We start from the raw sequence: 18,563 nt of genomic DNA on the forward strand, positions 1-18,563 counted from the left end.
AGTTGGTTAACACCTCAAGTTGGCAAATACAGCGCATCGAACAATGACAGCGGTGTCAATGTTACCTAAGTCCCGACGCAGGAAGGGGATGTGACACTGGGTTGCACTGAGAGTGTAGGGAGAGCCGGCAAGGCTAGCATTGCGAGTTGCTTCGCTCTCTCCCGGTTCCTGGGAGGAATGTTGAGATTGTCCCGGTGGTAGATGAGGTGGGGGGGTGGAGGGGGCGGGGATAGGAGCTGTTCCTGGGCCCAGACCGCCCCCTCTTTATTGGCTGGCTGAGGCTGACGCTGGGACGGCCTGGAGGAGCCTATTGGACTACGCACCGCAGGTCGCTGGGAAAGCGCGGGTGAAGAGGAAGTCCAGGATTTGTAACTTCAGGCCAGCTCTTTCTGCATCCACTCTGAGCCGGAGGCTAGAATGAGTCGGTGCCAGTCTGATCCGGGGGTGGGGGGGCATGCTATGAGTCCCAGCAGCACACGCTGGTAAACACACACACACCCACCCACTCACTCAGCTCACCCTAGTTGTATTCAATCTGAGCTGTAAATCAAGCCAGTCTCTGGTTTCCATCGCCCTGTCTGTGTGTGTGTGTGTGTCCGTTCAGGTCTTCAGATACCGCACGGAGATTCGCCTCCCCCTGCCCTGCCCCTGCCGCCCGGGGAGGGAGGGGGGAAGTAGTGACATGCTGCCCAAAGCCCGGACACAGTCCGTTGGTATTGCTCACTCGCATGGGGATCGGATGGCGGAGACAGCGCACGGTAAGTGCCTCTTTCTGTACTAACCAAACCTGGTCACTTGGTCGACTTACAGCAAAACACAAACCGTTCAGCCGGGTTCGCGGGATGTAGGTGGTGGGGTGGGGTGGGATAAGGGGGGAGGTGGGTTGCATGGAGATTTAAGCTGGGGAATGCATGAGCTCCTGTACCTCACCTTATAGCGGGGTGGGCTGGGGGCTGCTCGGACAGGATGTGGAGATGTTGAAATTTCGCTCCAAGTCTATTCAGAGACCAGAGGAGAGCGGGTGCCCATGCTCCCCCCCCCCCCCCCCCCGCGAGTCTGCATGTTTCTCAGATCGGGAAATGTTGGGTTGGGGGGGTGTGAGGGGGTGGTGGTAGATGGCAGGATAGTTGAGAGTCCCCTGCAGAGCTGACCTTCCCCTCTCCTGAACCCCCGCAGCCCGAGCCAACTGGAGACCCCCACCCCACCCCCTCACTTCACTAAACTATCCACCTCCACACAAACTATACAGGCTGTCGCTGTCTCGTTGTTTTCCCCCTCCAGCCCAGGAGTGTGGGGGGGGGTGATCTGTCCTCCAGTCGGTACCCCCCCCCCCTACTCCAGGCTGGTTTCACAGCCCCCCAGGTCGGGGGAGAGGGAGGGGGTTGGCGGTGTATGCCGAGTCTATTTCACACGCGCGCTGTAAAGCAGAGGGAACTCCTGTCTCTGAGTTAGGTCGCTTTCTGAAAAGCATCACCTCTGCAAGTGAGCGGAGCGGACTGAAGCATCTTTCTGCGGATTTAAGGACCCCCCCCCTCCCCACTCCCGCAACCCCACGACCCCAACCCGAGCGCGGAGTCGCCGCTGGAGGCTGTGATGTTACCAGCTTGACACCGGCAGAGTTGTCGCTGTCTTGTGCCGTACCTTGCCGCTTGAGAAGTTGGATTTGCATGGGACACTTGGAAGGATTTGCAGTGGGGGTAGGGTGGGGGGGGGGGGGTGGGCGAACTGGCCCTCTCTGGGTGAACGCAGCGCTTTAGCCAAGCGTCCACTTATCAAAGGGAACTCGAGCAGGGGGACAACCCGAGGGCCTGGTGGCTCTAACCCCTGTATGTCACTGCACTGTATCAGCACCCTTACAGAACCGGATTCCTGTTGCCGCTGACGTGGTTTCCAGTCCGAACGGCAACAGAATATTTGGGAATCTCATCGAGGAAATCCTTACTTGTCCCTTTTGTTCGAAACTAACGTTTCCCTTTCACGCATTGCCCAGGGTGATGCCCTTCAGGCTGCAAAGGTATTTCAACCGTCCTGTACCAGCCGAAACAGTTTCAGTACAAGCCCGGCAGAGACCAGGTGGACGGGCTGCCCGCTCTGCTATTGCCCTCCTGCTCCCAGGGCACCTGTCTGGCAGCGAACCCCGTTGCGGGTGTGCGTGTTAGCCCCGTTACAGATGATGACAATCAGCTTATAAATAACACGCTTCAGAAATGGATGCGCCTAGAAATAGCTCAGGCTCCAGCGGAGAGAGGGAAGGGTGTGTGTGTGTGAGAGAGAGAGAGAGAGTTTGCCCACTGCGCTCAATCTCAACCCAGAGTCCGTAATTTGAATTTGAGACACAGTCGGTGGGTCTAAAAGTGTGTATGTTGGGGGGGGGGGGGGGGAGAAGGTTTTGTTCGCTAACGTGTATTTGCGCCTCACCCCTCCACCCCCCACCCATCCAAGAGAGATCTGCTTTGTTAGATTAATGCCCCGTTCCCGTCCTGTCACCGAACACGGCTTAGATCCTTCCAAAGTCTGTACGCCGCTTGCTTCAGATTTACAAAGCTCCGATTTAATTTCCGAAGCGCTGCTGCCCGGGAAGCAAATTTCAAAGTGACCATTTCCCCACTCCGGGGGGGGGGGGGGGGGGAATTATTAGACATATTTATTCTGAGGAATGTGAACTCTTAAACCGTCAACACAGCCCGCAGCCGGAGAAAGGGATTATGCCGTTCAGAATCGAATGTATCAGTAATTACAGAAAGCATCGAAATCCTTGCAGGGGTGTGAACATTACACCAGCTCAGAGCCCGGGCAGCCCGCCTGTGTGGACGTGCATATAGATTTGGGAACATTTTAAATAAGGCGCTTGAAGGAAATAATTGGAGCGAAGTTTGACCAACGCGGGATTATTTTTTCTGTTTGCTGATAATCCGTTTCCGATCGAAGCAACTCGTTCGGTTCAGTCCAGTCGATTTGCGGGGGAACAGAAATCTTCAACGGGGCTTTCGATATGTTTTGAAAGAGAGAGAGAGAAAACAATGTGTACCGATAAAACCCGGGCAATTTTCTTGGCGGGGGGACAAATGCACCTATTTCATGTCCTGGTCTGAACATTGGCTTTCCTCACTCGCTTCAGCTGACAGCGGAAAATAGCAACTTTGCGCATTTCATGTCAGCAAACAAAAAAGTTTTTTTGGGGGGGGTTTCAATTCAAACCCAGCGAGCTGAACTTGCAAATGATTTCCGTGCCCCGACCTGACTAAATTCTAAATAACCCACTGCACTGCGAGTAGGCCGAGAGAACGGGCTTGGGATTTTCTCCCAGTTTGTCTTCGACATGTTTCTCAGTCAAGTCTTGCGGCCAACCCTCAACTTCTGGCTTTTTGTTTTAAAAAAAAAGCTCTGGACCGCTGCCTGTTAGAGTGTAGGTTAGTTCGCGGTGCGTGGTGAAGGTGAGTTAATTCTAATCGGGAGGTTCTGGCAAGTCCAAAGAGAAAAGTTGAACATGAAGTTATCGTTTTTTTAAAAAAGAAATGATATATCGTTCGCTATAACCAGCGATCAGTTGCAAATCAGTGTGGGACAGTTAGTACAAGCTGATCACATTGTTCTCCGACCGAGAGACATCGTGCAAAATAAATCCCATCTCGCCGCTGGACGTTTCACACTTACCCAGCCCTCGGGTGATTTCTCAACACTGAACCATTGGTGGGATGTTGCAAACTGGGACTCCGATGTAAGAATTAGCGAGAATGTATATCCTGCATCGAACTGTCAGGAAGCAGTAAAAGAGTGTGTGTGTGAGAGAGCAAGTGTGGGGAATGCTTTGAACGGTAACCGGTCAATATTGCCAAGTGCAGTGTCCGAGTAAAAAATGAGGTCTGCAGATGCTGGAGATCACAGCTGCAAATGTGCAGTGTCCGCTCAGGGTGGGATTGTGCCTGGTTTCTGTTCTGTCATGTGTGTGACCTCACCTCACCTCCCTCCCCATTCACACACACCTCTGGGTACACTGGGAGCACCGAAGGTAAAATACAACTCTTATTTTGTGCCGAATCCGACTCCCCCCTCCCCAGCTTGTATACTGGCCCAGTATCATCTCCCAGTGGACTCTACACGACACAACCCAACTAAAGCAAAACACCTGACTGACTGAGCAGCTGTCTGAATTCTGAAATGACCTGGATCCCATAAAGTTTTCTTTCAAGAAGTTTTTTTTTTAACATTTCATTGCAGTCGCCTATTCGCTGACGCCGAGCACCTAAATCAGCCTGAGAACCACACAGCTTGTCGGAATGTGAGTTTCTGGGCAGCGACCTGACACTGAGGAGCTTTGGGAGCGAACAAAACATAACGACCCAGCAGATTTCAAGCCGTCAGTTCCACAAGGTGCGTAACCACTACCTGCAGATTGTTTTGTATGTGTGTATGTGTGTGTGTGTATGTGTGTGTGTATGTGTGTATGTGGATGTGTGTGTGTGTGTGTGGATGTGTGTGTGTGTGTATGTGTGTGTGTGTGTGTGTGGATGTGTGTGTGTGCGTGTATGTGTGTCTCGGTTGCTTGCTGTAACCAAAACTGTTAAGGTCCCAGCTCTTGTTATGTGGTGGGCATTAATCCCCCCACCCCAACCTTCCCTTTTTAGAATAGTTATGACACCTCTTTCCCTCTCATCCAATCGCTTCCTCCCTGTATTCGGGTGGTGTTGGCTGCTCCGGAGTGTCAGAGAAGGGAAGGGGGTGAGACCTGTGTACCATTCCCCTACCCTTCCTTCGCCGAACCTGACTCTCGATCGACGTTGTCTTTATATCGGAGCTGATTTCCACCGGGCTCGGTAGCATTTCAATAGACCTGGGTGTGTGTGTGAGTGTGTGTGTGAGACAGTGTGTGTGTGTTTGTGTGTGTATGTATGTGTGTGTGAGTGTGTGTGAGACAGTGTGTGTGTGTTTGTGTATGTATGTGTGTGTGTTTGTGAGTGTGTGTGAGTGTGTGTATGTATATGTGTGTGTGTGTTTGTGAGTGTGTGTTTGTGAGTGTGTGTGTATGTATGTGTGTGTGTGTTTGTGTGTGTGAGTGTGTGTGTATGTATGTGAGTGTGTGTGTGTGACAGAGTGAGTGTGTGAGTGTGTGTGTGTGTGTGTAAATATTCACAAAGTGCTTTCTGAATAAGTTGCGTGTCTTTTCTCTCCCCCCCTGGGTGTGTGTGTGTGTGTGTGACCCCGCAGCCAGCCAGTTTACACGATGGAGTATGCCTACGATGAGGATCTGGATGAGCTATGCCCTGTTTGCGGTGACAAAGTCTCAGGTTATCACTACGGCCTGCTAACCTGTGAGAGCTGTAAGGTAAGTGCCCGGCCGCCCGCTCCTCTGTCGCCCCGCTGTCGGCGAGACCCAGTCCCCCCTCTCCCTGCCTTTGCAAAACCAGCTTCAGTTTTCAGATACTTTACAATCCAATCGAGCAACCTTCCAACAAAATGAGCCGGGCTTTTTTTTTGTTTGCAAACGGCGAAAATTCTGGCGTTAGTTTTATTTAGTGTTGGGGGGGGGGGGGGAGAGAGAGAGAGAAATGTGCACGGGTTCACCCGGTTCGGACTTTATCTCCAGCTCCATCCACCCCTCTTCAGATCTGGCCCTTTCTCATCAGCAGCAAGGAAGCCCTGTCTACACACGGCATTCCGCTAAAGATGAGAGAGCTGGAGAGTTGTTAGCACTGAGCGGAATTTGGAGTCTGTGTGTGTGTGGGGGGGGGGGGGGGGAATGCTGGCGGAGGTTGTAAGTGTTTTTCACGTCGTTGTACACTGCAATTGCTGACATTACCAGCATAACTCACCCTCAAACCCTCACTCCCTCTCCCCCGTGACCCTCACCCTTAAACCCTCACTCCCTCTCCCCCTGTGACCCTCACCCTTAAACCCTCACTCCCTCTCCCCCTGTGACCCTCACCCTTAAACCCTCACTCCCTCTCCCCTGTGACCCTCACCCTTAAACCCTCACTCCCTCTCCCCTGCGACCCTAACCCTCAAACCCTCACTCCCTCTCCCCTGTGACCCTAACCCTCAAACCCTCACTCCCTCTCCCCCTGTGACCCTCACCCTTAAACCCTCACTACCTCTCCCCGTGACCCTCACCCTTAAACCCTCACTACCTCTCCCCCTGTGACCCTCACCCTTAAACCCTCACTATCTCTCCCCCTGCGACTCTCACCCTTAAACCCTCACTCTCCCTCTCCCCTGTGACCCTCCCCCTTAAACCCTCACTCCCTCTCCCCTGTGACCCTAACCCTCACTCCCTCTCCCCCTGTGACCCTCACCCTTAAACCCTCACTACCTCTCCCCCTGTGACCCTCACCCTTAAACCCTCACTACCTCTCCCCCTGTGACTCTCACCCTTAAACCCTCACTCTCCCTCTCCCCTGTGACCCTCCCCCTTAAACCCTCACTCCCTCTCCCCTGTGACCCTCCCCCTTAAACCCTCACTCCCTCTCCCCTGTGACCCTCACTCTTAAACCCTCACTCCCTCTCCCCCTGTGACCCTCACCCTTAAACCTTCACTCTCCCTCTCCCCTGTGACCCTCCCCCTTAAACCCTCACTCCCTCTCCCCTGTGACCCTCCCCCTTAAACCCTCACTCCCTCTCCCCTGTGACCCTAACCCTTAAACCCTCACTCCCTCTCCCCTGTGACTCTCACCCTCAAACCCTCACTCTCCCTCTCCCCTGTGACCCTCACCCTCAAACCCTCACTACCTCTCCCCTGTGACCCTCACCCTTAAACCCTCACTCTCCCTCTCCCCTGTGACCCTCACCCTTAAACCCTCACTCCCTATCCCCCTGTGACCCTCCCCCTTAAACCCTCACTCCCTCTCCCCTGTGACCCTCACCCTTAAACCCTCACTACCTCTCCCCCTGTGACCCTCACCCTCAAACCCTCACTACCTCTCCCCCTGTGACCCTCACCCTTAAACCCTCACTACCTCTCCCCCTGTGACCCTCACCCTCAAACCCTCACTCCCTCTCCCCCGTGACCCTCACCCTTAAACCCTCACTCCCTATCCCCTGTGACCCTCACCCTTAAACCCTCACTCCCTCTCCCCCTGTGACCCTCCCCCTTAAACCCTCATTCCCTCTCCCCTGCGACCCTAACCCTCAAACCCTCACTCCCTCTCCCCCTGTGACCCTCACCCTCAAACCCTCACTACCTCTCCCCTGTGACCCTCACCCTTAAACCCTCACTACCTCTCCCCTGTGACCCTCACTCTTAAACCCTCACTCCCTCTCCCCCTGTGACTCTCACCATTAAACCCTCACTCCCTCTCCCCCGTGACCCTCACCCTCAAACCCTCACTCCCTCTCCCCCTGTGACCCTCACCCTCAAACCCTCACTCCCTATCCCCCTGTGACCCTCACCCTCAAACCCTCACTCCCTATCCCCCTGTGACCCTCACCCTCAAACCCTCACTCCCTCTCCCCTGTGACCCTCACCCTTTAACCCTCCTATGAGTGTTGGACAGCAACCCTTCAGATCCAAGGGGCTGTTCTATTCTTGCGTTAGTTTATTTCAGTGACAGTGGGGATAAACGTTCCTTTCCGAGGGGGTGGGGGCGGAGGGCGGAAGAGGGGGTCGTTTAGCAAAAACCGACGTGACGAAAAGCCGGGATGAGTGAGAACTTTGTGTCCCAAACAAGTTATCCTCTGGCCCTCTCCGTTTCTCTCTTCCCAGGGTTTCTTCAAACGCACAGTTCAGAATAATAAAAGGTACACGTGTATAGAAAACCAGAGCTGTCCCATCGACAAAATGCAGAGGAAAAGGTGCCCCTACTGCCGTTTTCAGAAATGCCTAAACGTCGGCATGAAGTTGGAAGGTAAGCGGTAACATTCCAGACGCGGCCGAAGTGTGCCCGGTCCCTCCTGCCTCCGGCTCTGTCACAAACTGGGAGAGTGATTTGAACGCATCAGAGAAATAGCAGACTACTGCCCCGACCACAGAGTAAGGGCTGCCCAGCACACAGCTCCAGTAACATCCGACAGGCACACCACGGTTTGAAGGTGATACCACCCGGCCGATTATTAGCAACACATATACAGTGGCGCTAATAGGCCCAAACTCACCGAGGTTTCGGTTATATTTCACACAGGCTTCACAGGTCAAATTCGGATGGTCATTCTAGAATGTGACAGCAGTTGGTCTGAATTTACAGGCGGTTTCTCTCATTTCCCCTTGTCCCAGAATTGGAAATTGTCACAGTTTAAGCTCCCCCCCCCCCCCATTGAGAGGTGTTTGGATTTTCACTCAGCTCAGGGCATTTCAATCTAAAGTCACAGCTTCTGTTGATCGCAAACGTTAGATTCACGGGCCCTTTCACCGACCTGAGTTGTAAAGGGGATCCAGTTTTCCTGTCCGATGTGTCAGTTGGATTTGACAAGTGGACGCTGAAGCTCGCCAGGAACCGAAACTCAATTGAAAAAGCAACCGATTTTAAAATTAAATAAAAAATAAAAACGAACTGAACTAGAGTTGAAAGTTGACTGTTCAATATTCTGAACAGGACCAGATTCCTGACCCATACAGTGTCAATAAAAATACGCGGACGTTCCTCAATTAACCCCCCCACTTTTTTTTCCAACCTATCATTGTGAGGACATTTCTGTAAATTAGGATAACGCTGCGATCGTTCTCAAACCCGTTCTGCGGTCTCCCCGAGTCCCCAGTCCTTGGGAAAGCGGTGTGGCAGTTGCTTTTGCAGCGGTGTGTTTGCGTGCTGCCCGTGAATGTCACTGTCTATACCCTGGGCAGAGTATGTGGCGTTCCACTTTACGGCCCAGCTATGAACAGTTCTGTGGTTGGTTTCTGGATGTCGAGACTGCACCGTTGCAGTGTGCACACTCTCCGGCAGCGCCGGGCGATAGACTCAGGGAACAATCACTGAACGAATACATCGAACGGTGCTCGTCTCTGCAAATATAACGGCTTCCTTCAGCAAGGAAATCCCTGAAATGTACCGGCGCATTTTCCCTTTCGGATTCGTCCTGCACCCAGTGAACTCACTAGCGGCTGCGTGGCCCTTTTATTACTTTCATTTCGCTGTCTTTATTTTGCCACTAACTTTTCAGCTCTTGTGTTTTCTGGGGCTTACTGGTTAACAGCTTCTGCTGGCCGGAGAATTGGTTATTATTCATCTCTCTGCGCTTTAGCGGCAGGTGACTATAGCGGCAAGATCCTTTGTAAAAACAAAAATCTGTACATCATCTGGCTCTCCCTGTTAGGCAGCAGGCGTCAGGCTGCATCTGGTGGCGGGGAGTGGGGAAGGGGTGGTGCTCACAGAGTAGGGAAACTTGTTTCGCTTTGCCCCGCTAAGCTTTCCCACCCCCTGACTCGGGGATGCCGAGGCTAGTTCCATCGTAGTCGCCACGGCCTGGGAGCAGATAAAGTGGGAGTGGAGGGAGGTGTGCCCTCGCCCCTGGCTGATCCGTCCCCCACACAGGGACACTGAGGCACACAGAGAGGGGGTCCGTTGCTGTCTCGCAAACGGTAAATCGGGTGCTAAGTATTGCTGTTGGTAAAGTCTGGAAAGATTTATCACCACTTTAAGAATCTTTTGAGAATTAGAAGTTACAAGGACAGAGAGAATCGTTTTTATTACACCGTAACCTTTCAAAAACGAAAGCCTAGAATTCCTAAAATTTAATTTCTAACCTGCAGCCTGCCAATGAGAAACAAACATTGATTCGTTGACGGGAATAGGGAAGGAAATCTTTTTAAGTGCATTCTGAAAGCAAGTATCAGGATTCCCACTCAAAAGCCATCCCACGCCATTTCCCTCCATCTCCATGCGATATCCCAACCCTTTACCAAACTGAAGTCACTTTGTGCCCCCACACCTCCCTGCCGTCGCAGAGGAGGGGAAATTCCTCCAGGTCAGGGGAATGTGCTCCATACCAACCCCTTCCTAACTGGAACAATAGCTATCCCACCATCCAGCGGCAATTCCATGTATTCTGATATTACATAATGCAGCACGATCTGCTCGGGTATATTTTCGTTCTCCAGTATCACACGCGAAGCCATAATGCGGCTCTTTCTAATGTTGCTAAAAATATCAAGAGACATTCTCACACATGCATTTCTGTTTTCATTCCACATAATAGGCTGAAAGACCTTTATAAACCCGTGACTTGGAGGTGCCAGTATTGGACTGGGTTGGACAAAGTTAAAAATCACCCAACACCAGGTTAGAGTTTATTTGGAAGCGGCGGTTGTCCGCCTGATAAAGGAGCGTCGCTCCGAAAGCTAGTGATTCCAAATGAACCTGTTGGACTCTAACCTGGTGTTGGGTGATTGTTAACTTTATCTCTGTAAGCATTGTAATTTGATCATTGTCCCCCGTCAGGTCTTCCCACACTTTTCCTTGGAAGCAGCGTGAAACATTGGAGGCACTATTAGCTGCATCGGGAGCACCCGCCCCCCGAGACAATTCAAGTCCTAGAGAGGGGCTGGAACTCTGGACCTTCTAGCACAAAGGCAGATATACTAATTTCCTATATGTTCGCTTTACTCCTCCTCATTCCTATAGAATTCCGCTACAAATCCTTACTCTGCCTCGTTCATGAAACAATATTCACGTAAAACTCAGCCATCTTTCATTCACTTCATAAACGACACACGATTAGACAGCAACTCCTGTCACGTCAGCAGATTGCATTGAACTCCGAAGTATTTAGGAGTCAGGAATTTGAGAAGTCGTTTGCTGTTCCGCTTTATCGCCCTTTATAATGGTCAATTGTATCTCAGTCTTGTCAGGAAATTACCTGTGATCTTTATTCCAATTTATTGTATAGTTTGGCTGTTCAGATCAAATAATTAGTCACATGAAAGACTGAGATTTTTATAGTGCCTATCGCGTCACAAAACATTTTACAGCTAAATAAAAGTACTTTTGTATTGTACGGTAGTCCCTGTGGTAATGTAGAAAGTGCTGCAGCCAATTGATGCATAGGAAGCTGTCATCAACAAAAATATAATAATAAGCTGAAAATCTCTCTTTTTGTAATATTTATTGAGGAATAAACTGGATGCTGATGATAATTTAACTTATTTTCGAAATAAAACTCCATAGTAATCGTAATAGTAATTCATGCAGATATAATATCCACTCAAAAGAGACGATAAAGCCTCAGCTCAATGACTTATTTGAAAGATGATACCACTGGCAGTAGGACATACTCTCAGTGTACTGCACTGGAATGTCAGCTGAGACTTTTGTGATCAAAAGTAATTACAGTCATTTGTTGCTCACTAGTGGTGTAGTGGTAACACACTGGGCAAGTAACCCAGAACCTAATAGCTTATGCTCTGAGGAGAGGGTTCAAATCCATTCAGGGCAGTAGAATTTGAATTCAATTAAAAGCTGGTGGCTGCCACATAAACACTGTCAATTTTAAAACCTATTAAGTTCACTAATGTCCAAAATCTGTCACGCTTACCCACATGTCACTCCGGCCCACATGGGACTCAAGACCCCACTGCAAGATTGGCTCTTAATTGCTGTCTGAAATGGCCCCAGCAAGTCAGTCAGATCTAGAGATGGGCAATAAATTCTGTCTCAGCCAGTGATGCCCACATCCCATGAACAAATAATTTCAAAATCAATAGATCTAAACAAAAGGAATAATAAACCTTGGGACTTTTTTTCTGTGAGGATTATGTTTTTCGGAATGTTGTGCAATCTGAATTGTGTGGGCATCATATTTTATCACCATTCTGACAGATCTCATTGCATGAATACATATCCCGGATTTCACGACAACCCCAGAAATAGCTCTGAATCAGCATTTCTGCATCATGTTGTGTGCTGCCATCCAAAATAGTATATATTTTACAGTGGAATAACAGCATTTTTAGTGGCACTCAGGAATACAGAGATAAATCAGACCAGGATTAACTTTGAATGAAAAATGACTCTCTCTCTGAATGATTATAGTGAGTTTTATCATTTAGACTTGACCACTGCAAAATTTTGAGCAATTTTGATGGTATATTGGTAAATTAATCCGCTAATATAAGCACATAACTACAATACCTGACAGATTTCATGAAGCCAGGAATGTTTTCCCAAGAGTATTCACAATTAGTTCCTAGTCTGTGAGCTGTTTTGTAGGTTTGGACTTCTAAATGTCAAAATGTTACAATGGATACACAAGTTTGCAATACATTTTTAACATGGCCTGAATCTCAAAGATAAAATGCTCCAATTGTTAGTTCAAGTATTAGTCTCAGCAGTCTCAACATGTCACTTGGCTGACAGAGAGTTCCTCTTTTCCTTTAGTCACCAACTGCTGAAACTACTCAGTGAGAATATTTCAGTAGCCGTTAGATGTGCTCAGTGGTGACAGACACTACTGTGTCAGAGACCATTAAAATGAATCCCAAGGCATCTGCTGAACTGAATTTGTTTTAATTTTTTTTTAATTCATGTGATATTAGAAGATATTACAGTGACATCAGAGCAATCAATGAGCTTGTTTTTTTTTTCACATGGGAAATATAATAGTGCTTTGCTAATGTAAAGTTAATGAATAGCACAATTCAAGCAGAAGGGATGGAAAAGGGAACCGGAAAAAAAAGACTGACATCAAACAGTGAAAGAAACTGAAAATAGAAGTCAAATATTATCCATGCCATTACTGACATCAGGACAGGCACAGAGACTTTGAAAACATGGTACATTGAACCAGATGCAAATTATAAAGTTTGAGAGTAATATCTGATTAAGCAAAATTCAGAAGAGTGAAATCATTGTAGAAGCTCTTTATATCATAATAAAGTGTAGTTGTTTTTCACAGAACAACTGAGTGCATGTAATCTAAGGATAATTCTTTCCTTAGTTTTATGCTGCAGTACTTACGATGTACGATGATGAAAATTACATTCCTTTCTAAAGAAGTGGTCTCTGGCATTGCCAGGGTTGTTACAGCACTGAATCATACTGACACACTATTCTTCAGTAACTTGTGTGCACACGTCCATATTGCCTTGTATATATCCCTCATTGCCAGTATTGAAGTTGTTCTCCTCAGTGAAGATTATTGGGTCAATACAAAGCATAGCTGCATCATGATCTTTTAATACATGGAAACATCGAAGGTATAGTCACTCACACAGAAGACTGCCGATTTGAAGGCTTGCTTCTGCCAGGTGATTGTAAAGGGGTTTGAAGCAAAAGACAGATTTACTGTAAAACAGATCTCTACTTCAAAATGAAGCAACAATCAGCACATAACGTATGTTGAAACATATTCGTTTTACATATATTGGAGCTGCACAAACCATAACCTTCTACAAATTATCTTGAACCAATGAAGCTCTGAGTGTCCAACTGTTACTTTCTTTTTTCGGCAAAAAATATTTCAGATACATCTCAAAACAGTGTGAATTTTTATGCAATGAGTATGTATATATGTACTTGTTTGTACGCCAGTTAAAGAACTGATTTTTTTATATACACTGTGTATTCCACAGCTGTAAGAGCTGATCGCATGCGTGGAGGTCGAAACAAGTTTGGGCCAATGTACAAGAGGGACAGGGCTTTGAAACAACAGAAGAAAGCTCTGATACGAGCAAATGGACTTAAACTAGAAGCCATGACTCAGGTGATGCAGACAATGCCAACAGACCTGACGATATCTTCTGCTATTCAAAACATCCATTCAGCCTCCAAAGGCCTACCTCTAAACCATCCTGCCTTGCCACCAACAGACTATGACCGAAGCCCATTTGTGACATCTCCAATTAGCATGGCAATGCCGACACATGGCAGTCTGCAAGGCTATCAGACCTATAGTCCTTATCCAAGTCGTACTATCAAGTCAGAATATCCAGATCCCTATACTAGCTCCCCAGAATCTCTAATGGGCTACTCTTACATGGACACCTACCCAACCAGCTCTCCATCTAGTATCCCACATCTTATAGTGGAACTCTTGAAGTGTGAACCAGATGAACCCCAGGTGCAGGCCAAGATCCTGGCCTACCTACAGCAAGAACAGGCCAGCAGGGGAAAACATGAAAAGCTCAACACTTTTGGGCTTATGTGTAAGATGGCAGATCAGACCCTATTCTCCATTGTTGAGTGGGCTCGCAGCAGCATATTCTTCAGAGAACTTAAGGTATGACTATAATTTTGTATTACAATTCCATTTCGAGGCTGTTTAGAGAATACCCAAATATTTTGTGTTGTAATGGCAGAAGATTATTTCAGTCATCTAAATAACATTCTTAAATGTAATTGGCCCAATGAACCATTAATTCATCGTCCACGTAACATTTTAAAGTACTTGGCTACTTAAAAACTCGATTTTGATAAGATGGGGAAAACTTGCATCGATACCACCTGGGTAAGAATTATTGCCTGGCTAAAGAGTAAGGAAGGAAAGTTAGGAGGGGAGAGGTCACACACTGATTACAAAGCTATTTTGCCTTTCCTTCCATTGGCAGGATTTGTCATGAGTGTTAGTGAGTTTTGAGAAGATTTGTAGCTCATTATGAGTGTGCAATCTGCTATTCCTATTTCCCATCTGGCAATTCACCCAGGGAAATGTTTCCTATCCAGGTGGTACAGATAGAAATTTACCCTAGTGTATTTTTCAGATTTAGAACCGTTCCTGATTTGAATGATTCAATGTTTACCAGTCACATACTCCTCAAGCTTGCAGTGATAATTTGTCACACTGGGATTTGTAGAGTTGTACACTGTAAGCACTATCAGATGTACTTTGAATCCTAAGCTAATTTCAGCAACAAATTGAGCATATATTTAAATTGGTGTTCTTTAATTTGCCCCTCTCTTTCTTACTAAAATCATCAAAGGAAGGGAAATGGATCACTGTGCATGTTATATCTTATTCTATATATGATTTAGATCATGTTGTAAGTGGATTTTGATAAAGATTATGAAATGTTTGCATGTGGTCAAATTGCATTAATGAAATTAGGAACCAAAGTAACGTTTGAAATCAGAATTTTGTAGATGTTGTAAAAATAACAGCTTGGATTTGAAGTGACCATCAGAAGATGTTTCCAAATTAAGACATGTTTAAAATAAAATGCTATCTAAAATATATCTTGTCGGCAATTTATCATGATGGGTTTTTTTAACTGCAGAGCTCTATAAAGGATATAGTTCTGGCTATGTTAAGTTGCAAGTGTCATTCATGTCTAGAGAATTTTTTTTATTATTTTGCAGTTGTGATTTGTTTTCCATTACTTAGCTGGCATTCACTGTCCACTTTTTAATGCAAAATTATACTGTAATACTTGATGAATTTTCTCTGTGTGTGGTAAATATTGCATTTAGCATGTCATGGAAGTTATGATCATTTACTCGATTCATTGCCCATGACTAAAATCTAACTACAAAAGGAATGCTATCTGGTTAGCTACAAAAAAGTTGATGTGGAATTTTCAGACCAATGTTGAGCACCACACAGCTGTCTCGAATGATTGAATTTAGTGAAAAAATTCATTGCTGATCCTTTTAAATCAGAGTGTGCACAAACTGTAAGTGTAAGAAGAGTATACATTTGTAAGGTAGAGGTGATGATTGTGACTTTCAGACTTTTCTACTGGCAAAAAAAGGGGTAGATTTTGACTTTGGGTTATGCAAATCAAGAAATAATGAGTTAAGAACCTTTTCTACATCACTCCCCAATTTCATTTTGGTTGAATTCAAAGAAAACTTGGTTACCGACTCATTATTAACCACTAAACACAAGAGCTTAAAGCAAGATATCTTAATGTAAAAGACTGGACTCCAGCTCTCTGAATTCTTAACAAATCAAAGGTTTGAGACTGAGCCAAAAGCCAGATGTAGCCCCCTCACTATTGCTCACTGATGTAGTTACTGATTTAGGTATAAAATCAAATCTTGCCAGAGAAAATTGTAGTGGCAAGCCTTTATGAGTCCATTGGAACATCGTATCTGATTTACCTCATCCATTATATCATCATTTTGCAGTGAAACAAATTGTGCAGTGAAGAACATTCAAATCAGTAATGACTTGAATTCCCTTTCTTAACCTGTAATTAATATCAAGTCACATAAGGAATTTATATCAGTAGCAACTGTGTGTGAGGACAGGAGTGGAGTAATTTCTGTCAGCACCAGTTTTAAGTCTTTTAGATTTAATGATGTGGCCTTGTGAGGATTTAAAAAATAATGTTCTCTCCCATTAAACAGCCTTGTCCTAAAGATGTTAAACATGCCTCTGAGCCACTAGGCTGTGTATTGAAGTCAAAATCTAGAGGTTTGAATGGATTATCCTAGGCTGACAGTCCAGCAGCACTACGGGAGCACTGCACTGTTGGAGTATGGTTGAGATGTTAGCCCACGACCTACTGGCCTCCTCAGGTGAAATGTAAAGTGCCCTTTCTCCCTGATAGGACTGGACTCCAGCTCTTTGAATTCTTAACAAATCAAAGATTTGAGACTGAGCCAAAAGCCAGCTGTAGCCCCCTCACTATTGCTCACTGATGGAGTTACTGATTTAGGTATAAAATCAAATCTTGCCTGAGAAACAGGAAAATTGTAGTGGCAAGCCTTTATGAGCCCATTGGAACATCATATCTGATTTACCTCATCCATTATATCATCATTTTGCAGTGAAACAAATTGTGCAGTGAAGAACATTCAAATCAGCGATGACTTTAATTCCCTTTCTTAACCTGTAATTAAAATTTTACCAAAGATAGTCAAATTGGCTGAAAATAAGAGAGGGTGAATACTAGTCCTACTCCCTCCCACCCGACATGTACACAGAGGAATACCAAGGAACTTGGAGGTACTTGGTCTATTTGGGTTCACTTTGGTTGAGCCCCATACTAATCAGTGTCAAGACTGATGAAACAGGCAAGTTGCCAAGTATCATTGGGAAGCTGGTAGAAACATCCACTGAGTCAGGAGTCCCTGGTTCACACCTCGCCTGCTTTAGAGATATGTAATAACTTCTCTGAAGGTTGATTAGAAAATATCTGGAAAACTCCCCATTTAGGGAGACAAGAAAAATGCTGGCTGCTGTGGAAAGATAGAAGTGCATTCACGGGCATGATTTTAAAAATCTCAAAGGGAGTTTTAAAAGAGCAGCTGATCTATGCAACAAAACTGGGGGAAAAAAATCTTTAGGCAACACTTAAGCCCCAGAAAGAATGGAAGCAAAGCCCTTTGCAGGAATGTTCCACTTCTTTCCAACTGTAGTTTGAGTGTGGCTTGAAGTAGATTGTCAATTGGCAGCAAAATTGCTTTGCTTTCAGATCCTAATTTGCCTATTTCTGATGGGTGTGCTGAATGCTTGAATTGATAATGCAACCAGAAAATGCTGGAAATATGAGCAGGTCAGGCAGCATCTTTGGAGAGAGAAACATAGCTAACATTTCATGAGTGTTATCTGGTGAATGTGTTGCCTGACCTGCTTGTATTTCCAGCATTTTCAGTTGTTAGTTCAGATTTTCAACAGCTGCAGTATGTTGCCTTTGCATTAATGCCTATATGGTAAATCCAGTGATATAGTTGACAATCTGTTTTACAGTTTTGTTCCTGCATTGCCCTTTTACCTAAAGAAGGGCAGTTACATGACAAAAAAAAAATTGCTTTGTTGTTCTCCTAACTTCTAACTACTAGAATGCTCTCTTGGATCTTTAGTTAAGTCTGAAAGATAGTCATTTGGTAAGAAAAGCATAAGACCATGGATGTCTATTGAGATAGCATCAATGTGAGCATTGCCCTGAAGTCACACAGATCAGCCACTATCTCCAGTCTTCCAAAGAATAGAATTCACAGGTTATGAAATGTATCAGTTTGGTGGAGAATAAAAGATCTTACAAAGGATCAGCATAAGCAAGCTTTGTGTTTTAGAATATTTTCCCACATTGCGATATTTTAGTGTAACTGATTCAGGAGTTAATTTGGTTGAAAAGATGTAAAACTGAAAATATAATACTGTGAAATATATTTTTGAAAATAACCAGAAACCTGTTTGCAGTGGAGAAAATGCCAGGCTAGTCATGCCTCAGTATGATTGTGCAATATAGTTATTATCCAGCATTTCTTCTAAATTACTTACACGTAAACCTCACAATAGAAAGTCCTTTTTCTGTCTTTGTATTGATCTTGTTAAGGTGTCTCTATTGTGAGTAGTTCAAAGGGAGCTTAGAATATGAACTCAGACCTTGTTTCATTGTGGCAATCAGATTATTTATGTTTCACAATGCTTTTTCAGTTTAGATCCCCTTTCTCTTCACAGAAAATAATATCGAAGCAGGGAACTGATTGTTATCTGTTCTCCACTTTGTCTGTATTAGCACTAGTCACTAAGTATTTTGCTACCAGCATATTATTTTAGCATAAGTTTGTCTTGTCTGCAACTTATGGAGGAAAACAAAACTCAACTAAACATATCGCTTCACTCTCAGCATGTCACCCTAAGCTCCTTGGGTGAGATTTTGACTTTGTACGATAAACCTGATGATAGTAAGTCATCAGCCTGGCTGATATCACTTACCACTTTCATTTTCATTGGCTATGATGAAAATGATAATT

General features: G+C 45.9%; 1 protein-coding gene across 1 annotated transcript in view; it reads left to right on the top strand.

Annotated features, from left to right (window-relative positions):
• Positions 1 to 452: 452 nt before the first annotated feature.
• nr5a2 (nuclear receptor subfamily 5, group A, member 2) overlaps positions 453 to 18,563 on the top strand; it is a 287,946-nt gene continuing 269,835 nt past the window's right edge. Inside the window, exons 1-5 of the mRNA XM_060829719.1 lie at positions 453 to 758; positions 4,219 to 4,371; positions 5,206 to 5,323; positions 7,697 to 7,838; positions 13,493 to 14,139. Coding sequence (XP_060685702.1) covers positions 5,222 to 5,323; positions 7,697 to 7,838; positions 13,493 to 14,139 — 891 coding nt within the window. The 5' untranslated portion in view covers positions 453 to 758; positions 4,219 to 4,371; positions 5,206 to 5,221. The remainder of the gene's footprint in view (positions 759 to 4,218; positions 4,372 to 5,205; positions 5,324 to 7,696; positions 7,839 to 13,492; positions 14,140 to 18,563) is intronic.

This window comes from Hemiscyllium ocellatum, chromosome 9, assembly GCF_020745735.1.
Source record: "Hemiscyllium ocellatum isolate sHemOce1 chromosome 9, sHemOce1.pat.X.cur, whole genome shotgun sequence".
NCBI lineage: Eukaryota > Metazoa > Chordata > Chondrichthyes > Orectolobiformes > Hemiscylliidae > Hemiscyllium > Hemiscyllium ocellatum.